Source organism: Balaenoptera physalus, assembly GCF_965194825.1.
Source record: "Balaenoptera physalus genome assembly, chromosome: 14".
In the NCBI taxonomy this organism is placed as follows: domain Eukaryota; kingdom Metazoa; phylum Chordata; class Mammalia; order Artiodactyla; family Balaenopteridae; genus Balaenoptera; species Balaenoptera physalus.
Window position 1 is genome coordinate 63,290,069 of NC_138893.1, and position 22,911 is coordinate 63,312,979.

Genomic DNA, 22,911 nt, shown 5'->3' on the forward strand with positions numbered 1-22,911 from the left:
ACAAAGATAGTACAAAAAAAGAAAGTTACAGACCAATATCACTGATGAATACAGACACAAAAATCCTCCACAAATACTAGCAAACAGAATCCAACAACACCATAAAAGGATCATACACCATGATCAAGTGGGATTTATCCCAGTGATACAAGGATTCTTCAATATACACAAATCAATCAATGTGATACACCATATTAACAAATTGAAGAATAAAAACCATATGATCATCTCAATAGATGCAGAAAAAGCTTTTGACAAAATTCAATGCCCATTTATGATAAAAACTCTCCAGAAAGTGGGCATAGTGGGAACCTTTCTCAACATAATAAAGGCCATATATGACAAACCCACAGCAAACATCATTCTTAATGGTGAAAAACTGAAAGCATATCCTCTAAGATCAGGAACAAGACAAGGATGTCCATTCTCACCACTATTATTCAACGTAGTTTTGGAAGTCCTAACCACGGTAATCAGAGAAGAAAAAGAAATAAGAGGAATTCAAATTGGAAAAGAAGAAGTAAAACTGTCAGTGTTTGCAGGTGACATGATACTATACATAGAGAATCCTAAAGATGCCACCAGAAATCTGCTAGAGCTAATCAGTGAATTTGGTAATGTTGCAGGATACAAAATTAATGCACAGAAATATTTTTCATTCCTACACACTAACTATGAAAGATCAGAAAGAGAAATTAAGGGAAAAATCCCATTCACCATTGCAACAAAAAGTATAAAATACCTAGGAATAAACCTACCTAAGGAGGTGAAAGGCCTATACTCAGAAAACTATAAGACACTGATGAAAGGAATCAAAGATGACACAAACAGATGGAGAGAGAAACCATGTTCTTGGATTGGAACAATCAATATTGTGAAAATGACTATACTACCCAAAGCAATCTACAGATTCAATGCAATCCCTATCAAATTACCAGTGGCATTTTTTACAGAACTAGAACAAAGAATCTTAAAATTTGTATGGAAACACAAAAGACCCTGAATAGCCAAAGCAGTCTTGAGGGAAAAAACAGAGCTTGAGGAATCAGACTCCCTGACTTCAGACTATACTCTAAAGCTATAGTAATCAAGACAATATGGTACTGGCAGAAAAACAGAAACATAGATAATGGAACAGGATAGAAAGCCCAGAGATAAACCCATGCACCTATGGTCAACTAATCTATGACAAAGGAGGCAAGGATATACAATGGAGAAAAGACAGTCTCTTCAATAAGTGGTGCTGGGAAAACTGGACAGCTACATGTAAAAGAATGAAATTAGAACACTCCCTAACACCGTACACAAAAATAAACTGAAAATGGATTAGAGACCTAAATGTAAGACCGGACACTATGAAACTCTTAGAGGAAAACATAGGAAGAACACTCTTTGACATAAATCACAGCAAGATCTTTTTTGATCTACCTCCTAGAGTAATGGAAATAAAAACAAAATAAACAAATGGGACCTAATGAAACTGAAAAGCTTTGGCACAGCAAAGGAAACTACAAACAAGATGAAAAGACAACCCTCAGAATGGGGGAAAATATTTGCAAATGAATCAATGGACAAAGGGTTAATCTCCAAAATATATAAAGAGCTCAAGTAGCTCAATGTTAAAAAAACAACAACCCAATCCAAAAATGGGCAGAAGACCTAAATAGACATTTCTCCAAAGAAGACATACAGATGGCCAAGAAGCACATGAAAAGCTGCTCAACATTGCTAATTATTAGAGAAATGCAAATCAAAACTACAATGAGGTATCATCTCACACCAGTTAGAATGGGCATCATCAGAAAATCTACAAACAACATGCTAGAAGGGTATGGAGAAAAGGGAACCCTCTTGCACTGTTGGTGGGAATGTAAACTGATACAGCCACTATGGAGAACAGTATGGAGGTTCCTTAAAAAACTAAAAATTGAATTAGCATATGACCCAGCAATCCCACTCCTGGGCATATACCCAGAGCAAACAATAATTCAAAAAGACACATGCACCCCAATGTTCATTGCAGCACTATTTACAATAGCCAGGTCATGGAAGCAACCTAAATGCCCATCAACAGACGAATGGATAAAGAACATGTGGTACATATATACAGTGGAATAATGTTCAGCCATAAAAGGGAATAAACTGGGTCATTTTCAGAGACGTGGATGGATCTAGAGACTGTTATACACAGTGAAGTAATTCAGAAAGAGAAAAACAAATATCATATAAATATATTTTTTAAATTAATTATTTATTTATTTTTATGGCTGTGTTGGGTCTTCGTTTCTGTGCGAGGGATTCCTCCAGTTGTGGCAAGTGGGGGCCACTCTTAATCGTGGTGCGTGGGCCTCTCACTATCGCGGCCTCTCTTGTTGCGGAGCACAGGCTCCAGACGCGCAGGCTCAGTAATTGTGGCTCACGGGCCTAGTTGCTCCGTGGCATATGGGATCTTCCCAGACCCCAGGCTCGAACCCGTGTCCCCTGCACTGGCAGGCAGACTCTCAACCACTGTGCCACCAGGGAAGCCCCAAATATCATATATTAATGCATATATGTGGAACCTAGGAAAATGGTACAGGTGAACCTGTTTGCATGGCAGAAATAGACACACAGATGTAGAAAATAAACATATGGACACCAAAGGGGGAAAGTGACGGTTGAGGTGGTGGTGATGGGATGAATTGGGAGATTGGGATTGACATATATACACTAATATGTATAAAATAGATAACTAATAAGAACCTGCTCTATAAAAAAAATAAATAAAATTTTAAAAATAATTAAAAAATAAAAACTTCATCATGTCTACATGAAAAAATTCAATTTCCTTTCCTTTAAATTTTGAATGATTGGGCGCAAAATGACATCATAACTTGGATAATAGTATTTTTTAAATGTTCTGGTGTATAGGACAATAAGGTAAATTATTATCATCTATAATACTGAAGGAAAGTTAGATTTTGTCATGTTTTTATTTCTTATTTAGAGTGTCTCCACATTTCTTTGGACTGGATTTATCCCATCCATGAGTCAGAAAATTCTTTGTGTCCTTTTCATATTTTTCGGTATCTTTAGATTTAGAAATTGACAGCTATGGCTTGAAAATATGTCTTTTAATCTCCCCTCTCAAAGTAAATCCATCCGTAAAAATAAGACAGTATAATAAAGTTTCTTTTATTAGATTCTTAATATTTATTATGGAATTCTAAAATTACAAGTTTTAGATAAAATTTTTAAAGTTAGTTATGTTTTTGAAAAAATACAAAATTATTATTGCAACACATGATATCCAAATGTATTTACTTGTAACTGTTTTTCCACTTAAGGACAAGAAAAGCTTCAGAAGTTCAAAATGACAATTTATTGGATAAGGTTACAGAGATTATAGCAGGTAGCTGAAAACTAACTAGTAAGAGCACAGTAGAAGCATTGCAATAATATTGAATTAATTTCTGTAAACAGCACGCTTATCATAAACCTACTACTACCTTAAAAAATTCTAGAAAACACAGGAACATATAAGCATACATCCATTAACTATCACAGTAATGATGTCATATAGCCTCTGGAGGAGTCTACTGTATGGTACACATGTGAAAGAATATGAGTAAAAAAGGCAAATTACAACTTAGACTATTTGTTTTGACTGCAGGGTTCTTCTTGAAAGGGTCCTGGGTAGTCTCTCTTTTTTTTTTTTTCTCCTATTAGCTGTTATTTTCATATGGTAGGTTACCAAAAATAAAATTACTAAGACAAATTCAAAATGTGGGGCATCCAATAAGACAGTTGCCCCTGTCTCTTCAAAAAATCAGTGTAATGGGGGGAAAGGTAGGAGGATGGTTGTGGAATAAGAGACTAGAGAAGCAGAATAGCCAAAAGCAGTATGTGGATTTTTACTGGATCCTGGTTTGAAAAGAAAAAAAATAATAATAAAGAAATTTTTGAACAATAGGTAATATTTGATATAGAATATAGTTATTAGATGATATTATGGAGATGAGTGAATTTTTCTTATAATGCTATAGTTACTTATTTAAAAATATTTTCTTATTTTTAGATCTGTGTGCTTAAATATTAGGGGTAAATAAAAATTTCATGATATGTACAACTTAGTTTCAGATTTTCATCAAAAAATATCTATAAATCTATTTATCAGTATGCTTATAAAAAATTAGATGGATTGAAGGTAGATAAAGCAAAGATGGCACAATGTTAACAGTTGCTAACCTAGGTGATGGGGGTGCAGGGGGTTCTTGAACTATTCTTTCAGCCTTTCCATTTATTTGACATTTTTCATAGCAAAAAGTTGATTAATAAATGAAGTCACTGAATCAAAGGATGCTAATATTATTGCTTAATTTCTAAATCATTAAAAGAATATGGCATGGTTTTAAAACTTACATGAGGCATTTTTAAATAATTCTACTGTGAAGTGTGTAGCTCAGCAAATGATTAGCTTCATAGTCATTCAGATGGACATTTTTATCCTCTCTTTTATCAGTACTGAGTGTTGTGACCTCAGGCAAACTCTCAAGATCCCAGTTGTTTTAGCTGTAAAATGGATGACAGTAATAATGGTTCTTTGATAAAGCTGTTTAAAAATAAAATATATTATCTGTAAAACCCTTAGCCCAGTGCCTGGAAAATAGAAAGCATTCAAATCTCATCTTCTGTTATTGTCATGACATATTCCAAGTCCTTACTTTATTCAACCAGAAAATCCAATGGAAAAGCTCCACACATTAAATCATCTCTATTATATTACAGTCAAGTGCATTTTGTAACTTCAGACCTACTGCAAGTCCTAAGGGAACAAAAATGTTTTAATAGGTCCATAAGAATTACTTGTAATTAGCATGTAAATTGTTATGAGTTCTTCCCCCTGCCCCCCCAACCCCAAATAAGTGAAAATACTCTTTACTGTTTAAACATTTTATGGAAGTTCATCCTTATAATTATTTTGCCTTAAGTTTTCTAAATCATAGACAACTTCATCTTGAGTTATCACATGTACACACTGGTGAAGTTTAAATTAATATGTTTTGATGTATTGGGAAAAATTCAAACAAGTTTCACGGGTAGAATTTTAAACTTATGAATATCCTCAATTGTTTTGTTCTTGGTGTTCAAGCTATCAGTGGACTGATAAGTTCTCTCATGTAATTAATTTCTGAGAATTATCTAGTGCTTAGAGAAATAAAGATCTTAAGATTTTAAAGATGGCTACAAAAGTGTTTCCAGTATAGTTTATAAAAGTGAAGACACTTATTTTCTGTTAATTGATTTCCATTTTGTTAAATCTGAAAGTGCTTAAATTGTTACGAAAAATTCTTTAGAGTGTTTCTTCTCTAAAATCATCCTTAATTTTTATTGGTAATAAATGCTGCTGAATGTTTTGAGGCATTTTAAATTGTAAAAGATCATGATATATATACAATGGAATATTATTGTATAACATACAATAATATATTAGAAAGAAATCCCTCCATTTGCATTTTCTACAACATGGATGGACCTTGAGGGCATTATGCTAAGTGAAATAAGCCAGACAGAGAAAGACAAATATTGCATGGCATCACTTATATGTGGTGATGGCACATGCATGGCATCACTTTAATCTAAATAAAATGTTAAACTCATAGAAACAGAATAGAACAATGGTTGTCAGGGACTGGGGAATAGGGGAAATAGGTTACAAACTATAGTAACCTATAGTTGATAACACTGTATTGTATAGTTGAAATTTGCAAAGAGGGTAGAACTTAAAGATCTCAAACATACACACAAGAATAAATATGTGAGGTGATGGATGTGTTACTTAACTAGGTTAACTGGATGGGAGGAATCTTTTCACAATGTACACTTTAAATATCTTATAATTTTGTCAGTTATACCTCAATAAAGCTGAAAAAATAAAAAATAACTAAGTAAAATTGTAAAAGATAATTAATTAAAATGTGCCCCCTAAAACTTAATGTTTTTGTTTTCTTTAGTGAGTTATGTGGTCAAGCAAATACTAATTTTTTTTTCTCATGAATAAGAATGCTCATGAAAATGAAAGTTTTGTAGAGTGGCTTGACATAGACTTAGCATAGAAGTAATGGGGCTGTCTAAAGAAGGCAGCCAGTTATAATAAAATGAGAAAAACTCAGTTGTAGTTTGTGTTTTCCATAAATAGCCCCTGGGATAGAAACATTCTAATTATTCTTATATCTCAGAAGAAACTGAAATATAGCTCATTAAAAGAACAATGAAGGGCTAAATTTTTCTACCTGCATAGCTCATGGAAACAGTTTCCTCTATCTTCCTCTTGCTGTGATGTGTTCCATCCAGCTGCTGAAATAGACTGCCTTCTGGAAATTAAAACCCACGTGGCTCAGACCATAGCAGTAAATCTGGTGAAACATGGTCCTGGGAGAAATGTTATACTTCTACATAAAACCTTAGGATTTTATCAATAGGCTTTACACTAAGTAATGGGAATCAGAGTGACAAATTAACAGTAAAACTTTCATGCTTATATCCAAACAGTATGTTGTGGGTTCTTTCATTGCATTATTCTAATCAAGCCAGAACTGTTGTTCTATAGCAACAAACCTGAAACAAGTCTCATCCAACTCAACTAACTTATTTAAATAACTTTGCTCCATGGCAATTTATCTAAAGATCAAGTTTACCTAACAATCGATCTATAAGTCAGATATCATACATACAAATGTATTTTCACTCATTTATAGTCTTTTCTCTATTCAAGCACTGAGATAAGATTAAATCAGAATTTAGTTCCACATCCCAGTTAGATTTTCCAGTGGAGTAGATTTTCAAGAATTTTATGGTGATGAGTTTTTTTTTCCTTTTAAAGTCAGCATTATCCATATAAAATAAGTTTCTTTGGTTTGTGTATTCAACATCATTCAGTATTTCCATATGCTGGTCAGCGAGTTTCCCTAATGAGAGGATGAGAAGACATTATTTCAGTGTCTACTATGAGTCTGACTCTGTTCTCCATTCTATCTGATCTGATCCCTATAACTGTCATAGGAAGCATTTGTATGCCCATGCTTTCATAACTTTATTCAACACATGCTCTTGAGTTGTTATTAGTAAATCACTGAAAATACAGGGGCTGAGCAAGACAGATATAGTACTGTTCTTATTTTCGTGGAGTTTGATTTTAGCAGTGAAGATGCCCAGTAACAAATATCTGATTAATTATCTAATTATAGTTGCAGGAAGGGATAAAAGAGATCATAAATAGGAGGACATGATCTAGCTGGGAGTTGTTGGGGAGAGTAGGAAGTTTCCAGTGTTGTTGAATGAATGCTTGCAGGCCTGAATGTATCATCAATCCAGCTGAGTCCTAAAGAATGGGTAGCAGTTGGCCTGTAGAAAAGTATATGTGTGTGTGTGTGTGTGTGTGTGTGTGTGTATGTGTGTGTGTGTGTGTCGGGGGACCTAGAGAAGGTGACAGAATTGGAAGGAATTTGGTGAGAGCAGGCTGATAAGGGAGAGAGTGGTTTATCCCAATTATACTTGAGGCATCCAAGGTCACACAAAGAAATATAAGTGGGATTTGAACTTGGTTCTGTCCAATCTCCAATTCTTTCTAGTACATCATGCCTTTTCCCTGTTAGTCATCAAATTATGCTTAAATTATTACTTTGATCTTCATTGGCAGATTCTTTGTCATGAAATGCTTTTGTATTTTCTTTCAGATGTGTTGCTGTTTTATTTATAAAAATGAGTTGCTGTGCATGCCTTCAACATCATCTCTGTCTTGTTTTTCAGTGTGCCAACATTCCAGAGCCTTCCTGAAGAGATACTCAGTAAGCTTGCTGACGTCCTTGAAGAGGTAATTGTTTTTAGCCCTTGACCTTTTTGAGATGGGACTCAGCCCATCACAGCTGTGCAATAAGTCACAAACTGCCGAGAGCCCTTTCAAATTTTTTTGAGCACTGACATGAGCTATATATTTGGCTTCAAATAAAAAGCAGCTCAGTATATCTGACATTTATACACAGTTAGAAATGTGCAAATCATTGTAACTATAGAGGGAGAAAAACTTTTCTCTCTGGCAAACATATTGTTACTTTGACTTCCAAGAATGGGAGATTGCGTATTTATCTCTTATTTCAATTGGTGTAAAGCAAGATTGTAATAATTGCTACTCTGAAGCTTCAGATTAACAAATTTATAACAGGAATTAGCAGTTGGGTATGTATTTTATTAGCATATGAGCATATTTTACACACGTAATTGTATGCCTGAACGTGAAAGTGTCACTCTTGCTTACTTTTCACAGAACCTATAAAGCATAGGAAATATTGAAGCAGGAAAAAGAGAGGAGGTGTATACAAGCAGTGTCTTGAGTGAACACAAGAGGATAGGGTCCCTAGTGCCTATAGAGACAGAGAAGGCAGAGTATCTGGGCACATAGGCAGATGGGGGTGGGGACTGATGGAGTGGTTGGCACTCTTTCAAACCTGTTCTGATATCTTCTATTTTCTCTGTAATCTAGAAAGCAAGGTCATCAACTGAGGATGAGGATGGGGTAGAGGTATGAGAGGTTTGAAGACAGAGGAGAAGGTATGAGAAAAATAGAAGAGGGAATGGACTAGGAAGACACAGTATGATTGACAGTCATCATTCAGGCCCTGTTTGATGTTACCAATCCCTAATCTCAATTAAACAGGCAAAAAGAGTTCATTCAAGATGTACGATAAGAGAGAGAGATCAAACTCCACTCTGCTGGGCCAAAAGGTGGGAGGATTTTTAAACACTGGAGTGAGCTGGTGGAAAAGTACTCCAGTAGGGGTGTCACCAGAAAGTAGGTTCTTGTCTCAGAAAGAATTCAGAGATGAGATGGAAGTCAAGAAAGCAAAGTGAGGATTTATTAAGCAATAGTAAGCTCTCAAGGGGAGAGCTGGCAGACTCAGGTAGACAACCACCCTGAGTTTCTTTGGCAAGCTGGTTATATGGGGCGTGAAAATGATTGGGCAGAATATTCATTGACGAGGGAGGGGTTTTGGCTCGTATTCACTGATTTTCATCCCAGCTCCACCTTCCCGAGGGGAGGGGGGATTTTTGTCCTTATTTAGTCTTGATTGGAAGTGTCATGGTGTCAGTGCATGAAGGGGAACTTCTTATCTACAAGGTTAATTTTATTGTAATGAGGGCGTAATGGACAAAAAGTTACATCCGAACGTTGGAGATTCCTGCCTTTTCCCGCCTTTCTTTGCCTGTCTCCAGGACCCCTGTTGTTCACAAGATGTATGGTTTCCTGCCACGTGGCCCGTGCCCCCCTTTCTTTGCTCATATCTCGCTATCTACCTTTTCTAACAGTGGTTCTCCAGTAGGGAGGAGGTTGGTAAATGTGACTGGTTCATCTGTGCTTGCTGATTGTCCCTTCCGGAAGTTAGGCTCCTATCCACCCATAGAGACTGGGAGATACAGGCGCTATCTTCTTCTTGATTACTTTTCTAAGGAATGGCTCCTAGGTCCTTGAGAAAGACGTTCCTGAGCTGTAAAACAACCGGTGCCAACAACCTGGAAGAAGATTTACATCTCAAACAGGCAAATTAAGAATTTACAGTTGAAAACTTTCTAAAGTAAATGCTCCAAGAAAAGGGAGATCAGGAGCCTAGTGTCAGAAAGAAAGCTGTCTAAAGTTTAGTCAAAGTGAGGGAACCGTTAAGTCTGTCTTGGTTACCAGCCCATTTGTATGTTTTTTCAGCCCCATTTGTTTGCCTGGATGCAAGTTCCAAGTAGACACAGAATGGGATTTAACCGGGATTGGTATTTTGCCAGGAAAAGATGAGTGGTTGAAAGAGGGAATAGGGAGTTGCGGATGCATGTGAAGGAAGAATTATAGTGACTGACCCTGGGATTTCGATTGTGCAAGAAGAAGAGGAGCAAGGGCCAGTGAGTGACTGTGGGATCAATGGATTTTAGTCTCAGGAGGCTGAAGAATTTTTGGAGTTGTGCTATAATAGAGAGAAACTGGAAAGATACTGAAAACGTTTTTGTCTCTAGGTACTAACTATACCAGTAATTATATGGTCCATATAACGTCAAAGGTTTATATCCACAAATTCTTAGTTTGAGTCTTATCACAGTGAGCTTTCCTAGGATTTAATGGTCTCTCTCATCTTATATGGGAACACAAAGTAAAGCAGAAGTCACATTTGATTCCTATGTTCAAGTATAAAAGATTCATGGGAAAAAATACTGGCTGCATTTCTCTCTGAATGTGCCAACCACTGTACTTGCAACCTCTGTAAATGTAAAACTGCTTTTCCGAGTTCTTTTGTTTTTTGCTTTCCTTGTTGAGTATACTGAAGAACTCTCTGATGACCTTTTTCTTTTTCTTTTCTTTAAACAAAATGAACTAAAGTACAAATTTACTGGCCCCAATCAAGCCCGTCCAAAATAAAATAAAATAAAATCCCATGAAATCCTTTAATCATTTTCTTTCTTTTCCACAGCTGTGGAAGCATTTGCTATGTTTTGCAAAACAATAGCCATAGCTCTATAAATAACTGACCAAAGAAATATTTTAGTATTTTATGTCAGATTTTCTAATCAGAAGATGCCTTAATTTGTGTTATACGAGCCACAGCACAGTCTATAGCAAAGCTGCATGAAAATAGAAACAGATGATTAAGTGCCCACACATTTGTTTTGAAGACATACACAAATGAAGTAAACAGACAAAATATGAGGTAGACATATGAATATACTAACCAGTGCTTGAAAGTGTTCAACTCAAGTTGAATAAACAAGCACAATGAGAAACTGGATTAAATTATGTATGAGATAGAGTGAAGCAAATTTGGAGGAACAAAAGCAATACCAATGTCACATAACATTAAAGGGAAATTTGCTTGCATAATAAATGAGCTTTTTTCCTACAACATCGACAAGAAAATGAAAGAATCCCAGATTATTTTGAAAAGAAGAAAGTATAATCATTGCATTTAACAAAGAAGTTTACAGCCTTATTTGTTTAACAAATATTTATGGAACATCTGCCACGTGCCAGTAATTATTCCAAACTCTGGGGATTCAGGGCCTTGTCCTCCCAAATCATATGTCCCATTGGAAAGTACAGATGAGAAGTAAGGAAAATAGCATCAAAATAGCATCGAGTGAGATGGCCACACTGTATTCACTGGTTTACTAAGGGAAGACCTCTCTGGGGAAGGTGGTATTTAAGCTGAGATCGAAATGCAGATATGGGATGCCATGTGTACAGGGCAGAGGGAAGAGAAGGCATAAGGTCCTAAACCAGGAATGAGTCTTCTGTCCTTAAGGAACAGAAAAAAGGTTTATAATAGGGTGAGATGAGGCTAGAGAAAATAGGCAAGGCCAGATGGCAGAGGGCTTTGCCGGTTGTGATAAGGAGTTGTGATAAGGTTTTTGTTCTCAGTGCAGTGGGAAGATTTTGAGGCTTCTAAGCCATAAAATGACATGGTCTGGGTTATATTTTAATGATATCTCTCTGTGAGAAGAATGGATTATAGAGGGACAGACCAATTATTTAGATAAAATAGCCCAGGTGAGGTTAGATGTTTGTATGTTGATTTACTTTCTTATGGACTATTTTATTCCTTGTATTCATTATGAAACAAAACTTCCAGCATAAGTGGGAAAAAATTAAAGAATAGGGACAAGGTAGTCAAGGACTAAGAGAGAAAAAAAAATTTAAGCAGATAGAAAGAGGAACGAACATAAAGTTATTGGTAAAGTGATTTAGGAGGGTACATGTGACTGGAGGACAAATAAATGATGCTTGGGGCATCCTATTTTAAAGCTGAAAGAGAAACCATTATATAAGTCATTTCTGCCATTGCCCATCCCACTCCCACTTACCCCCTTCCATAATTTCTAGTGTAGATGTACCCATTTATGTGTTCTTCTTTATGAGATTGTAAAACAGAAACAAATATCCTTATTCTTAGTGTAGCAATTTAGTGCCCCTTTCTCCGTTTCCTCTATATCACATAGTACAAATATTTCCTTTGTATATTAAATCTCTCATGCCTTTTTTAGGAACATAGGAAAGTTTTCTCTAGTTAGTTTGAGAAGTTGTGTTTACACATAGATATAAAGAGGTTCTTGGCCAAAGGTCTATCCAGATCAAGAGCAACAATCCCAGCATTTTTTTAGGTTGTGTTTTGCAAGACAAATTGAAGTACAGGGCTGAGAATAATTGATTAATTATTGAATAATTGATTCAATAATTATTCACCTTCATTCTCACCATAGTATGTTCTTCTCATCTCATATCTGACTCAGATTAAGTCTTAATAAATATCAGAGATCATTTTAAGAGCTTCAGATTTGATTTGCTAGGGAAGCCATTTTATAGTTTGTAAAATAAACTGTAAGAGAATTTTTAGGCACATGTAGGGAATAGCAAGGTCTGACTTTATAAACTGGTTTCATTAACCTCTATACTATCCTGTATAGTACAGTGAAAACTATATTGAATGAATTAGTCAAATATTGGAATCTATTCTGAAAGCCTAGGAAGTACTTACGTGTAAATGAAAAGAGCTGTGAAATTATAAATAGGATCTAATCTTTTTTCTTACTATAGCAACCTAACACACTTCTTCCTTTATGTACACATAATTAGTTTCTATAGATGAATTACATTTTTCAGACGGATCGAACAACCCGTAGCTAATCTCCACCTGAGAAATAGCTCCCTTCAGTGATTACCTACCCAAACACAATGGGGAAAAGTCACTGTAAATAAACTCAATGTCTAATACATATCCACATATCAGGGCTGCAGTGACATCTTTAAAGGAAATGACAAATAAAAACATTTTCTTATAGAGAGGCAGAGCAGAGATTTGCCTATTATCACATCACATAGGAGCTTGAAAATTAATTTGGGAAGGAGTTATGCTTTCACCAATAAGGGTGAAAGTGTTTAGATAACTCAAGGAAAATTGAAAATGTCAGATTGAAGAACCAAGTTAAGCCAACAAATTCACTTTTTACCACTGGTATAGCTCATTTTTCCTTCATATGAATAGAAGTGGGACATGGGTGCTATATTTAAATCTCCTGATTTTTAAATGGAAAATAAAGCATATGAGAACCACTTCTTTGCTTATATTGAAATCTGTTTCATGTCCAATTCTCTCATTAAAACATTGGATTTAGTTGTCTTAGAATGAAAAATACCTCTGCTTCACCACCTTTTTAAGAGCTCTGTGCCTTTGGGTCTGCAACTTTATATGATTGGATCTTGGACACATTTGAGCCTAAATAATGGGTCGTTTTGGTCTGTGTCCCTAGATGGGCCATTTATGTTTTCATTTGGGGATATTTATACTATTATGGCCCTGACAATATCTTAGACAAATAATACTCATTAGACTTTTTTGAAATATTAAGAGGGACATGATGAGAAAAATAGAAAAAAGGCAAGGAAAGAAAGCTTTTTTCATCTTGATAATATGGTAAGAAGCAAATATCAGATGACTGTCCAGGGATCATCATTGGAAAAGGAGGTTAATGTAACACAGGCACTTTTGGTTACTGCAAGGTACCCCCAGGGCTGATTAAATGTGCATTGTTTTAGCCGTGCAACTGTTCCTTGGTGTTACCCTGTCATGTTGACATTTTCCCAGATTCCTTTGCATTCTCTCCAATTGTGAGTAATACAAGGGAAAAGTCCTGTACTTGATGAGTTACTGGAGTGCTGTGAAGCTCTCTCTTTTTATCATTCTAAACAGACCTAGACTCTTTGGGAAAGAAATTGATGGAGCAGACGGGAACATTATTGGTTCTCTTTGAAATCTATTGTTATGACTAAACTTTTCCTTCCCTTCCTTTAGGTTTGGCTCTTGCTATTCAAAGCCAAGCTGGAGGGAATTTAAAGAACCCATTCTTTCCCAATTGCTCTGGACTGAAGGACTCTGAATTTGGAAAATTATCTGTTTACGTCTCCCTGGTTCCTTTGGGTCTTCCCATCTATGGGGCAAATGGCTGCTTCTGAAGGAGAAAGAAGTAGAAAGGTGTGTGTGTGTATTTTGTGGCAGGGTGGAGAGATTAAAACGTAAAGACAGACTCTCAGTTTAATATTAATATCTGCACATCTTATTCTATTATAGAAGTAAATGTGGAATGGGAGAGCATGTTTGCAAATCATATATGTGATAAGGGGGTTGTATTAGAGTTCTCCAGAGAAAACAGAACCAATAGGATGTGTATGTATATATATAAAGAGATTTATTTTAAGGAATTGGCTCGTGTTATTGTGGAGGCTAGCCGGTTCAAAATCTACAGAATGGGCTGGCAGGCTGGAGACCATAGAAGAGCTGATGTTGCAGTTCAAGTCCAATGGCCATCTGCTGGCAGAATTCCTTCTTGCTTGGGGAAGGTCAGTCTTTGTTCTGTTAAGATCTTCATTTGACTGGATGAGGCCCACCCACATTATGGAAGGTAATCTACTTTACTCAAAATCCATCGATTTAAATGTTAATCTTGTCTCAAAGTTCACTGACTTAAATGTTAATCTTATCACCCTCACACAAAAATCCAGAATGCTGTGATGTTTGACCAAATGTATGAGCACTATGGCCCAGCTAAGTTGACACATAAAATTAATTATCACAAGACTTGTATCTAGAATATATAAAGAATACTTACAACTGAGTGAATTTTAAAAAGTTTAAAAATAAACAAACAGGGACTTACCTGGTGGCGCAGTGGTTAAGAATCCACCAGCCAATGCAGGGGACATGGGTTCGAGCCCTGGTCCGGGAAGATCCCACATGCCCCGGAGCAAATAAGCCCGTGTGCCACAACTACTGAGCCCGCGAGCCACAACTACTGAAGCCCGCGCACCTAGAGCCCGTGCTCTGCAACAAGACAAGCCACCGCAATGAGAAGCCCACGTATCGCAACGAAGAGCAGCCCCCACTCACTGCAACTAGAGAAAGCCCACAAGCAGCAACGAAGACCCAAGGCAGGCATAAATAAACAAACAAACAAATTTTTAAAAATGAGTGAATAGATATTTTCCCAAAGGAGATACACAAAAAGCCAGTAAGTACACGTTCCATGTTAATAGTCATTAGGAAAATGAAAATCAAAACCATAATTACATACCACTTCATACCCAATAGGGTGGCTAGAATAAAAAAGACAAACAGTGACAAATGTTGGTGAGGATATGGAGAAATTACAACTCTAGGATGTTGCTGGTGGGCTTGTAAAATGGTTCAGCTTCTTTGAAAAATGGTCTATAACTTGATCTGTAAGCATTTATACAATTCATTCTCACCCTGAACTTTCTACCTCTTTAAATTACATATTTTACTTATTTATATAACTTATTCCACATTCTACAAAATATTCAGTTTTTCATTTTTCTTCAGCTTCCTCACTTGAGTTGAACCAGTGGCCCTACACCTGGCAAAGACCCAAAATATCTAAACAGGTTGGAATAACGGGTGAGATCCTCTAAGATGTGGTACCAGAGGAGAAATGTATAGTTTTGCACATGATTAAAAAGAAAAAAATTCCAGAAGGATAGGATAGTGAAGACACAGCAGAGTATAGGCAATATTGCTGGAAACAATGGAAGAAAACAATTGAAGTAACTTAGAAATTCGCCCTGGAGAAGACTTTGGGGGAGGGTATTGGATTCCTTTTTAACTTAGTGGACACAAATTTCTGTGTTCAGAAGATGGGGAGCTCCATTTCTAAAAATAGACTGGACGAATAATTTAACCCATCATTGATGAATTGGGGTTAACAGCAGTTTCTGCCTCTTGTGATATTGCTGTGGGTGTTAAATTGAAGAACTAATGTAAAATCATTAAATATGCAAACATAATTTCAGATGTCCATCAGCAGTGCTTACCAAACCCTTTCACAAGTTGACACATATGGAAAATGTTTATCCTGCACACATACTGAAGTTAACAAATAGAACTCCTTATGGCTGGAGGTGACTGGTCAGGGATTTTGGCTGTCCCAAGTCCTACTGGGATCTCCATCTGAAGGGCTGAGCAGGCATTTTGTAATGTCTGGAGACATCTATGGTGGTTATAATATTGAGTGAGGGCAACAGAGGGCTGCCACTGGCCTCTAGTGGATAAAAGCCAGGATGCTACTAAACATTCTACAATGCATAGAACAGCTTTACAACGACTGTTCAGCCCCAAATGTCAATAGTGCTGAGACTGGGAACTTCTGCTCTAGGGTAGATATGACAGCACTTGGGAAACTCTGCTAAAAGTATGAAGGAAATAAGATAATATGGTAGAGACTGCCAAGGACAGGTGGACTACTTTAGCTAGGGTGCTTAGGAAAGTTATATCTGAAGAGGTGACTTTGAGTTGACAGCCATTGCAGATATCACAGATGGCAAAGTATAGTACAAAATGTTAAGTATGAACACAAGTCATACGTATTTGAAAAGCTACAGTGTAAAAGAGATTAGTTAGGATGTTGTAGGTACTTAAGCATTGATTTGGTGCTTGAACAACATTGACTTTTCAGCTTCTGTCTAACTCTAAGATTCTGTATGATCACATTCTCAATAGAGACTTTTCTAGTTCTGAGCCTCAGTCATTTTCATTTCTCTCCCTTTAGGGACTTCCTTCTCCTATATCCCCTAGATCTATTTAGTTATCATTATATAGAAGAAATAAGTGCTTGTTCATTGCTTTAAGTTGGTCTCTAGTTTTGTGAAGTTTTACCACTTCAGATTGTAAGTTCTGTAAAGGCTAGTACTATGTTGGTATTTCTTTTCACTGGGTACTTGTAAGCAGTTGAGAAAAGCAACAGTAATACCTCCAACTTATTAAGGCTAACTCTGTGCCAGGCTAAGGGCATCTGTTTAAAACCCACTGAGGTAACTACTATGACAGTTGACCCTTGAACAACAGCAGGGGTTGGGGCACTGACCCTCCACACAATCGAAACTCCACGTATAACTTTTCAGTCGGTCCTTGTATCTGTGGATGTGGAACCACAGGTTCAACCAACCTCAGATCACTTAATACTGTAGTTCATATTTAGTGAAAGAAATCTGCATGACCCCCACGGTTCAAACCCATGTTGTTCAAGGGTCAGCTGTACTTTTACTATTCCCAGTTTATAGCTGGGGGAACTGAGGCTCTGGTAATACAGCTAATGGGGAAGTAGTTTACTCCATCCAGTCTGAAGCTGGAATTGGCATCTTTTATTCCTATGCTGTATTACATCTTGAAAATTTGTAACATAAATGAAAAACGTATCCCATCCCCCACTCTATTTTTTTTTAAAATATAGATAGGAGATGCTTCCTTCTGAAAATGTTTACTTGACTTCCCCCCCACCCCTCCCCTGGGAGTAATTAATTTTTTCCCAGTCAGCATTTTTAATTTGTTATGACAGGAATCCATTTTATGCCTTCAACAAACTTTGAAACAAGCCATTTCTAGTCATTTTATCATCAGGATATGTATATTTTGCTTTATGCTGCCAGGAATTCATTAAAACGTATGTGCTCTGCAACTAGGAAACCGATCTGTAATAAATCAGCTTTCTAGAAAACATTCGTGGAGAGTGCTTGAAGTGGTTGCCATATAAGAATATATAAGCCTGCTTTGTACTTGTGGTTTGCTCCCCTTTGTGGGGTTTGTAAACAAATAGTGAATTTGTGTGAAAGGATGAATTAGTGGCTCGTCTTTAGCATAAGTGTGAGATCCTGTTTACAAAATGCTAGTTGATAGTATTGGAGCAGATCAAGATAAACCTTGAATTCCTTTTACAGAGCAGAGTGATAAACATCTGGTCTGAATTAGACAAACTGCTCTGATTAAAAGAAAATATGACCCAAGATTTTCAACTTTTTTTTTTTTTTTTTTTTTTTAATCTGAGGCATCTTTGTAGCTGCCAAAAAAAAAAACTAGTTCAGGGGCTTGTACACAGTTGGCATCCAAGACATAAATCATTGAAGAATAGAAGCCCACTTACACTTACAGTAAGAAGCTAAAGATAAGAAAACCGGTTGGGCTTTCAGTTTTAGTCACAAAATACAAAGCTTGTCTGGGCTGGAGAGAGCTATCAAACAGCTTAGAGTAGGGGGTAAAGTGGACAGTCAGTTCCAAGTCTCCCCAAGGCCTTTGGCTACATGTCCCCCCCGCCCCGGCCCCCCACGAGAATCCACTGCAAGTCAACCTACCACCCCTGCAGAAAAGGAATCATGCAGTTTTTTAGGCCAGTGGCTACAAGGCTGTTTCCTGGTAGATAAGGCTCTGAACCAGGGCAGGCAATATTTCAGGCATGAATGTTCATCAGAAGCCAGTCAGTATTAATGAGGAGGGAACTGTGACCCACCAAGGCTTTAGTGAGATTGCAGCTGTTTAGAAAAATCCTGTGTGTTTCATGTCCTATGTGTGCCCTTAATTACTATGAGATTCTATAAGTGAGCTTTTCTTAGCTCTCTGGGAAGACTTACCATTCATTTTATTACTTACAACAGAAAATTATTATTTTAATAAAGGTAGCATGTTTTGTTTTGTAAATAGACTTGCAATGCAATACTGTTCTGCCATTCTCTTTGCTTCATATGACTTGTGCAAATTACTTTACATTTCCAAGAATCATTAGTTATTGTGAGCATGAGAGCAGTTGGGCTATCCCTGACTCATTTTTTCTCTTCCGAAGATGTTCTTTTAAATTAAGTCTTTCTTTTTAGAAGCTTGCCTTGACTGACTGCCTTATCATCTTATTTGTTGGTCCCTTAATTCTCTTATAGTTTGTGCTTCAGAATCATATACTTGCTCCTATATTGCCTGGAACTTGTCTTTTTCCCAATTTTCTCTAAATACCTTAAGGGTAGGATATGTCTCAGCTTATAACCCAAGTTTCCAGCAGAGCAAGGATTTGCATAAGAATTATGCCCGACATTTACTACATAACCAATGAATATTTGTTTTGTTTTGTTTTAAATAGTATTTTGAACAATCCTTTTTTTAAAAATAAATTTATTTATTATTTTTGGCTACGTTGGGTCTTCGTTGCTGCGTGCGGGCTTTCTCTAGTTGCGGTGAGTGGGGGCTACTCTTCGTTGCGGTGCGCGGGCTTCTCATTGCAGTGGCTTCACTTCTTTTGGAGCATGGGCTCTAGGTGCGTGGGCTTCAGTAGTTGCAGCATGTGGTCTCAGCAGCTGTGGCTTGCGGGCTTTAGAGCGCAGGCTCAGTAGTTGTGGTGCAAGGGCTTAGCTGCTCCGCGGCATGTGGGATCTTCCCGGGCCAGGGCTCGAACCCGTGTCCCCTGCATTGGCAGGTGGATTCTTAACCACTGCACCACCAGGGAAGCCCGAATACTTGTTGAATGAATAGTCTAAGTAGGTTTTCAGTAAATATGTGCTACATGAGTGACTCAGTGAATGAAACAAAACTGTTCTGTTGTACGTTTGGATGTTATCACCACAACTAGACTGCAAATGTGGCAAGGATCAGGGCCATGCGTTCTGAAATACTAGAATTCATAAGTACTATCTGATGATATGGAGGTCCTAAGTAGAAGATTCCCAAGGACCCAAAATAAAGGTCAAAGACAGAGAAGGTGTGGAGAGCCAAGGGCTACAAGATCATGGAAAAGGAATAAGACTTATTTTTCTTCTATCAGGTCTCTGGTCTAGCTTATTCATGTTAGGGAGATAAAACAAAGGCCAAACCTTTGGAAGGATATTCTAAAGAAGGGGGGAGCACTGATAAAGATGCTAACTTTCCAGTATAATGTCCTTAGGCACAGAGCTGAACTATTGTAGATTACTACTTGATAACAAGGGAATAAAAGCCTCTAGGAGCCATCTTCCCAGTTTCCTGCAATTTCAGTTCAGTACTTGCTTATGGCAATCCCCTAGTCTACAGCTTTATAGTGTACATATCTTTTCTCTCTTTTTACTTAGCTTCTCATCTAAAGAATAGAGAGAGTTATCCTAAATGTGTGTATACATACATTTATATATATATATATATATATATATATATATATACACATACATATATATGTGTGTGTGTATACACACACACATACAGTTGTCCCTTGGTATCTGCAAGGGATTGGTTCCAGGACCCACCTTGGATACCAAGATCCATGGATACTCAAGTCCAATAGTCAGCCTTCCTTATGGGTGGTTCTACATCTGCAGATTCAGCCACATTCGGGTAGTGTAGTACTGTAGTATTTACCGAAAAAAATTCCCGGTATAAGTCGACCTGTACAGTTCAAACTCCTGTTGTTCAAAGGTCAACGGTGTGTGTGTATGTTGTATTTATATATCTCTATATATTTGTGATAATGCCTGGGTTTCAGTCTTGGCAACATGTTTTAATCCTGTTTCCACAATTAACTAGCTATTTGGTCTTGGAAATGTTGCGTAACGTTCCTAAGTCCCAGTTTTCACTTCTGGAATATCTAGTAACAGTACTTACCTCATAGGATTGATTTCCCTTTTTATTTTTTTTGAAACACCATTGTTTTTCTCATTAACATACTTTATTTCTTAGTTTTATGTTTATGGAGAAATTGAACATAAAACATAAGGAGTTCTCATATACTCCCTTCTTCCACCCACAGTTTACCCTATCATTGGTATGGTACTTTTTTTTTTTTTTTTTTTTTTTTTTTTTTTTTTTACAATTGATGAACCAACATTGAAACATGACTATTAACTAAAGTCCATAGTTTATATTTAAGGGTTCTTTTCTGTGTGTTGTACTCTTTGGTGGGTCTTTTGTATTTTGACAAATACAGAATGGCATGTACCCACCATTACAGTATTGTATATGATATACAGTTTCACAGCCCTAAAATTCCCCTGTGCTCCACCTATTTATTCTGCCCTTCATTCCCCCTTTTTCTATATCTGTAGTTTAGATAATATAAATAATATTGTGTTTTTAATTTCAAATTCCTCTTGTTCATGTGGTATATAGGAAATTAATTTACTTTTGTGTATTAGCCTTATCACATATTAGTTCCAGGAGTCTTTTTGTCAATTATTTTGAATTTTCTGCATAGACAATTATGTAGCCTGTGAACAGTTTCATTTTTTCTTTCCCCATCTGTATATATATATTTTTCTTAATATATTAGCTAGGACTTCCAGTATGATGTTGAATACGAGTGGTGAGAGGGGACATCCTTATCTTATTTACCATGTTAGGAGAAAGGATCTAGTTTCTCATCATGGTGTATGCTTTGTAGGTTTCTCTACTCCTAGATTACTGAGAATCTGTTTTGTTTTTTCTTTTTTCTTTTTTTTGGGTCATGAATGGGTATTGGAATTTGTGAAATGCTTTTCTGTATATTATAATCATATGATTTTTCTTCTTTAGCCTGTTGATATGATGGATTATAGCAATTTTTTTTGACTGTTGAATAAATCTTGCCTATTTGGGATAAATCCCATTTGATCATGGTGTATATTTTTTATATACATTATTGGACTCAATTTGCTAATATTTTGTCTAGTTTTGATATTAGGGTGATGCTACTATCATAGAACGAGTTGGGAAGTGTTCCCTCTGCTTCTATTTCCTGGATCAGTTTGTATAGAATTGGTATCATTTCTTTATTAAATGTTTGGTAGAATTTACCAAACATTTGGTGAACCCAGCTGCATCTGATGCTTTCTGTTTTAGAAAGTTATTAACTACTGATTTCAATTTCCCTAGTAGATATAGGCCTATTCAGATAGTCTGTTTCTTCTCGTGTGAGTTTTGGCGGATTGAATCTTTCAAGGAATTGGTCCATTTCATCTAGGTTATCAAATTAATGGCACAGAGCTAGTTATAATATTTTTTATTATCCTTTTAATATCCATGGGATCTGTAGTGATGTACCCTATTTAATTTCGGATATTAGAAAGTTGTGTCTTCTTATTTGTTAGTTAGCCTAGCTAGAGGCTTATGGATTTTATTGATCTTTTTCAAAGAAATAGCTTTTGGTTTCATTGATTTTTTTTTTTTTCCTATTGATTGCTTGTTTTCAATTTTATTGTTTTCTTCTCTAAATCTTATTTATTTTCTTCTGCTTACTTTGAATTTAATTTGCTCTTCTTTTTCTAGTCTCCTCTGGTGGAAGCTTAAATTACTGATTTTAGATCTTTCTTATTTACTGTATGCATTAAATTCTATAAATTTCTCTCTAAGCACTGCTTTCACTGCATCCTAGAAATTTAGATAGGTTGTAGTTTCATTTTCATTTAGACAAAAATAGTTTTTAATTTTTCTTGAGACTCCTTCTTTGAGCCATGTGCTATTTAGAAATGTATTGTTCAATCTCCACATTTTTGGAATTTTCAGCTAACTTTCTATTAGCTTCTAGTTTAGTTACACTATAAGTACGTATTTTATATGATTTCTCTTCTTTTGAATTTGTTAAAGTGTGTTTTGCGGCCAGGAATGTGGTCTATCTTAGTGAATGTTCCATGTGACCTTTAGAAAAATGTGTATTCTGTTGTTGAATGAATTATTCAGTAAATGTCAATTAGATCCAGTTGATTGATGGTACTCTTCAGTTCAACTGTATACTTCTTGAATTTCTGCCTGCTGGATCCATCAGTTACCAATAAAGGGGTATTGAATCTCCAATTATAATAGTAGATTCATCTATTTCTCTTTGTAGTACTATCAGTTTTTGCCTCATGTATTTTGATATTTTGTTATTAGGCACATATATTGATACATTAAGAATTGTTATATATTGTTATATCTTCTTGGAGTATTGATCCTGTTATCATGATGCATACCCCTCTTTATCCCTGATAATTTTCCTTGCTCTGAAGTCTGAATAATCTAAAAATAATATAGCTACTCCAGCTTTCTTTCGATTTGTGTTAGTATGGTATATCATTTTCCATCACATAACTTTTAACCTCTG

The 22,911-nt window shown here is 36.3% G+C and overlaps 1 protein-coding gene across 2 annotated transcripts in view; it reads left to right on the plus strand.

The window, feature by feature from the left end:
- Positions 1-22,911, plus strand: part of PRKG1 (protein kinase cGMP-dependent 1) — a 1,231,494-nt gene that overhangs the window by 871,566 nt on the left and 337,017 nt on the right. For both annotated transcript variants that reach the window (XM_082423704.1, XM_082423703.1), the window contains exon 5: positions 7,789-7,852. In XM_082423704.1, the coding sequence (XP_082279830.1) occupies positions 7,789-7,852 (64 nt within the window). The remainder of the gene's footprint in view (positions 1-7,788; positions 7,853-22,911) is intronic.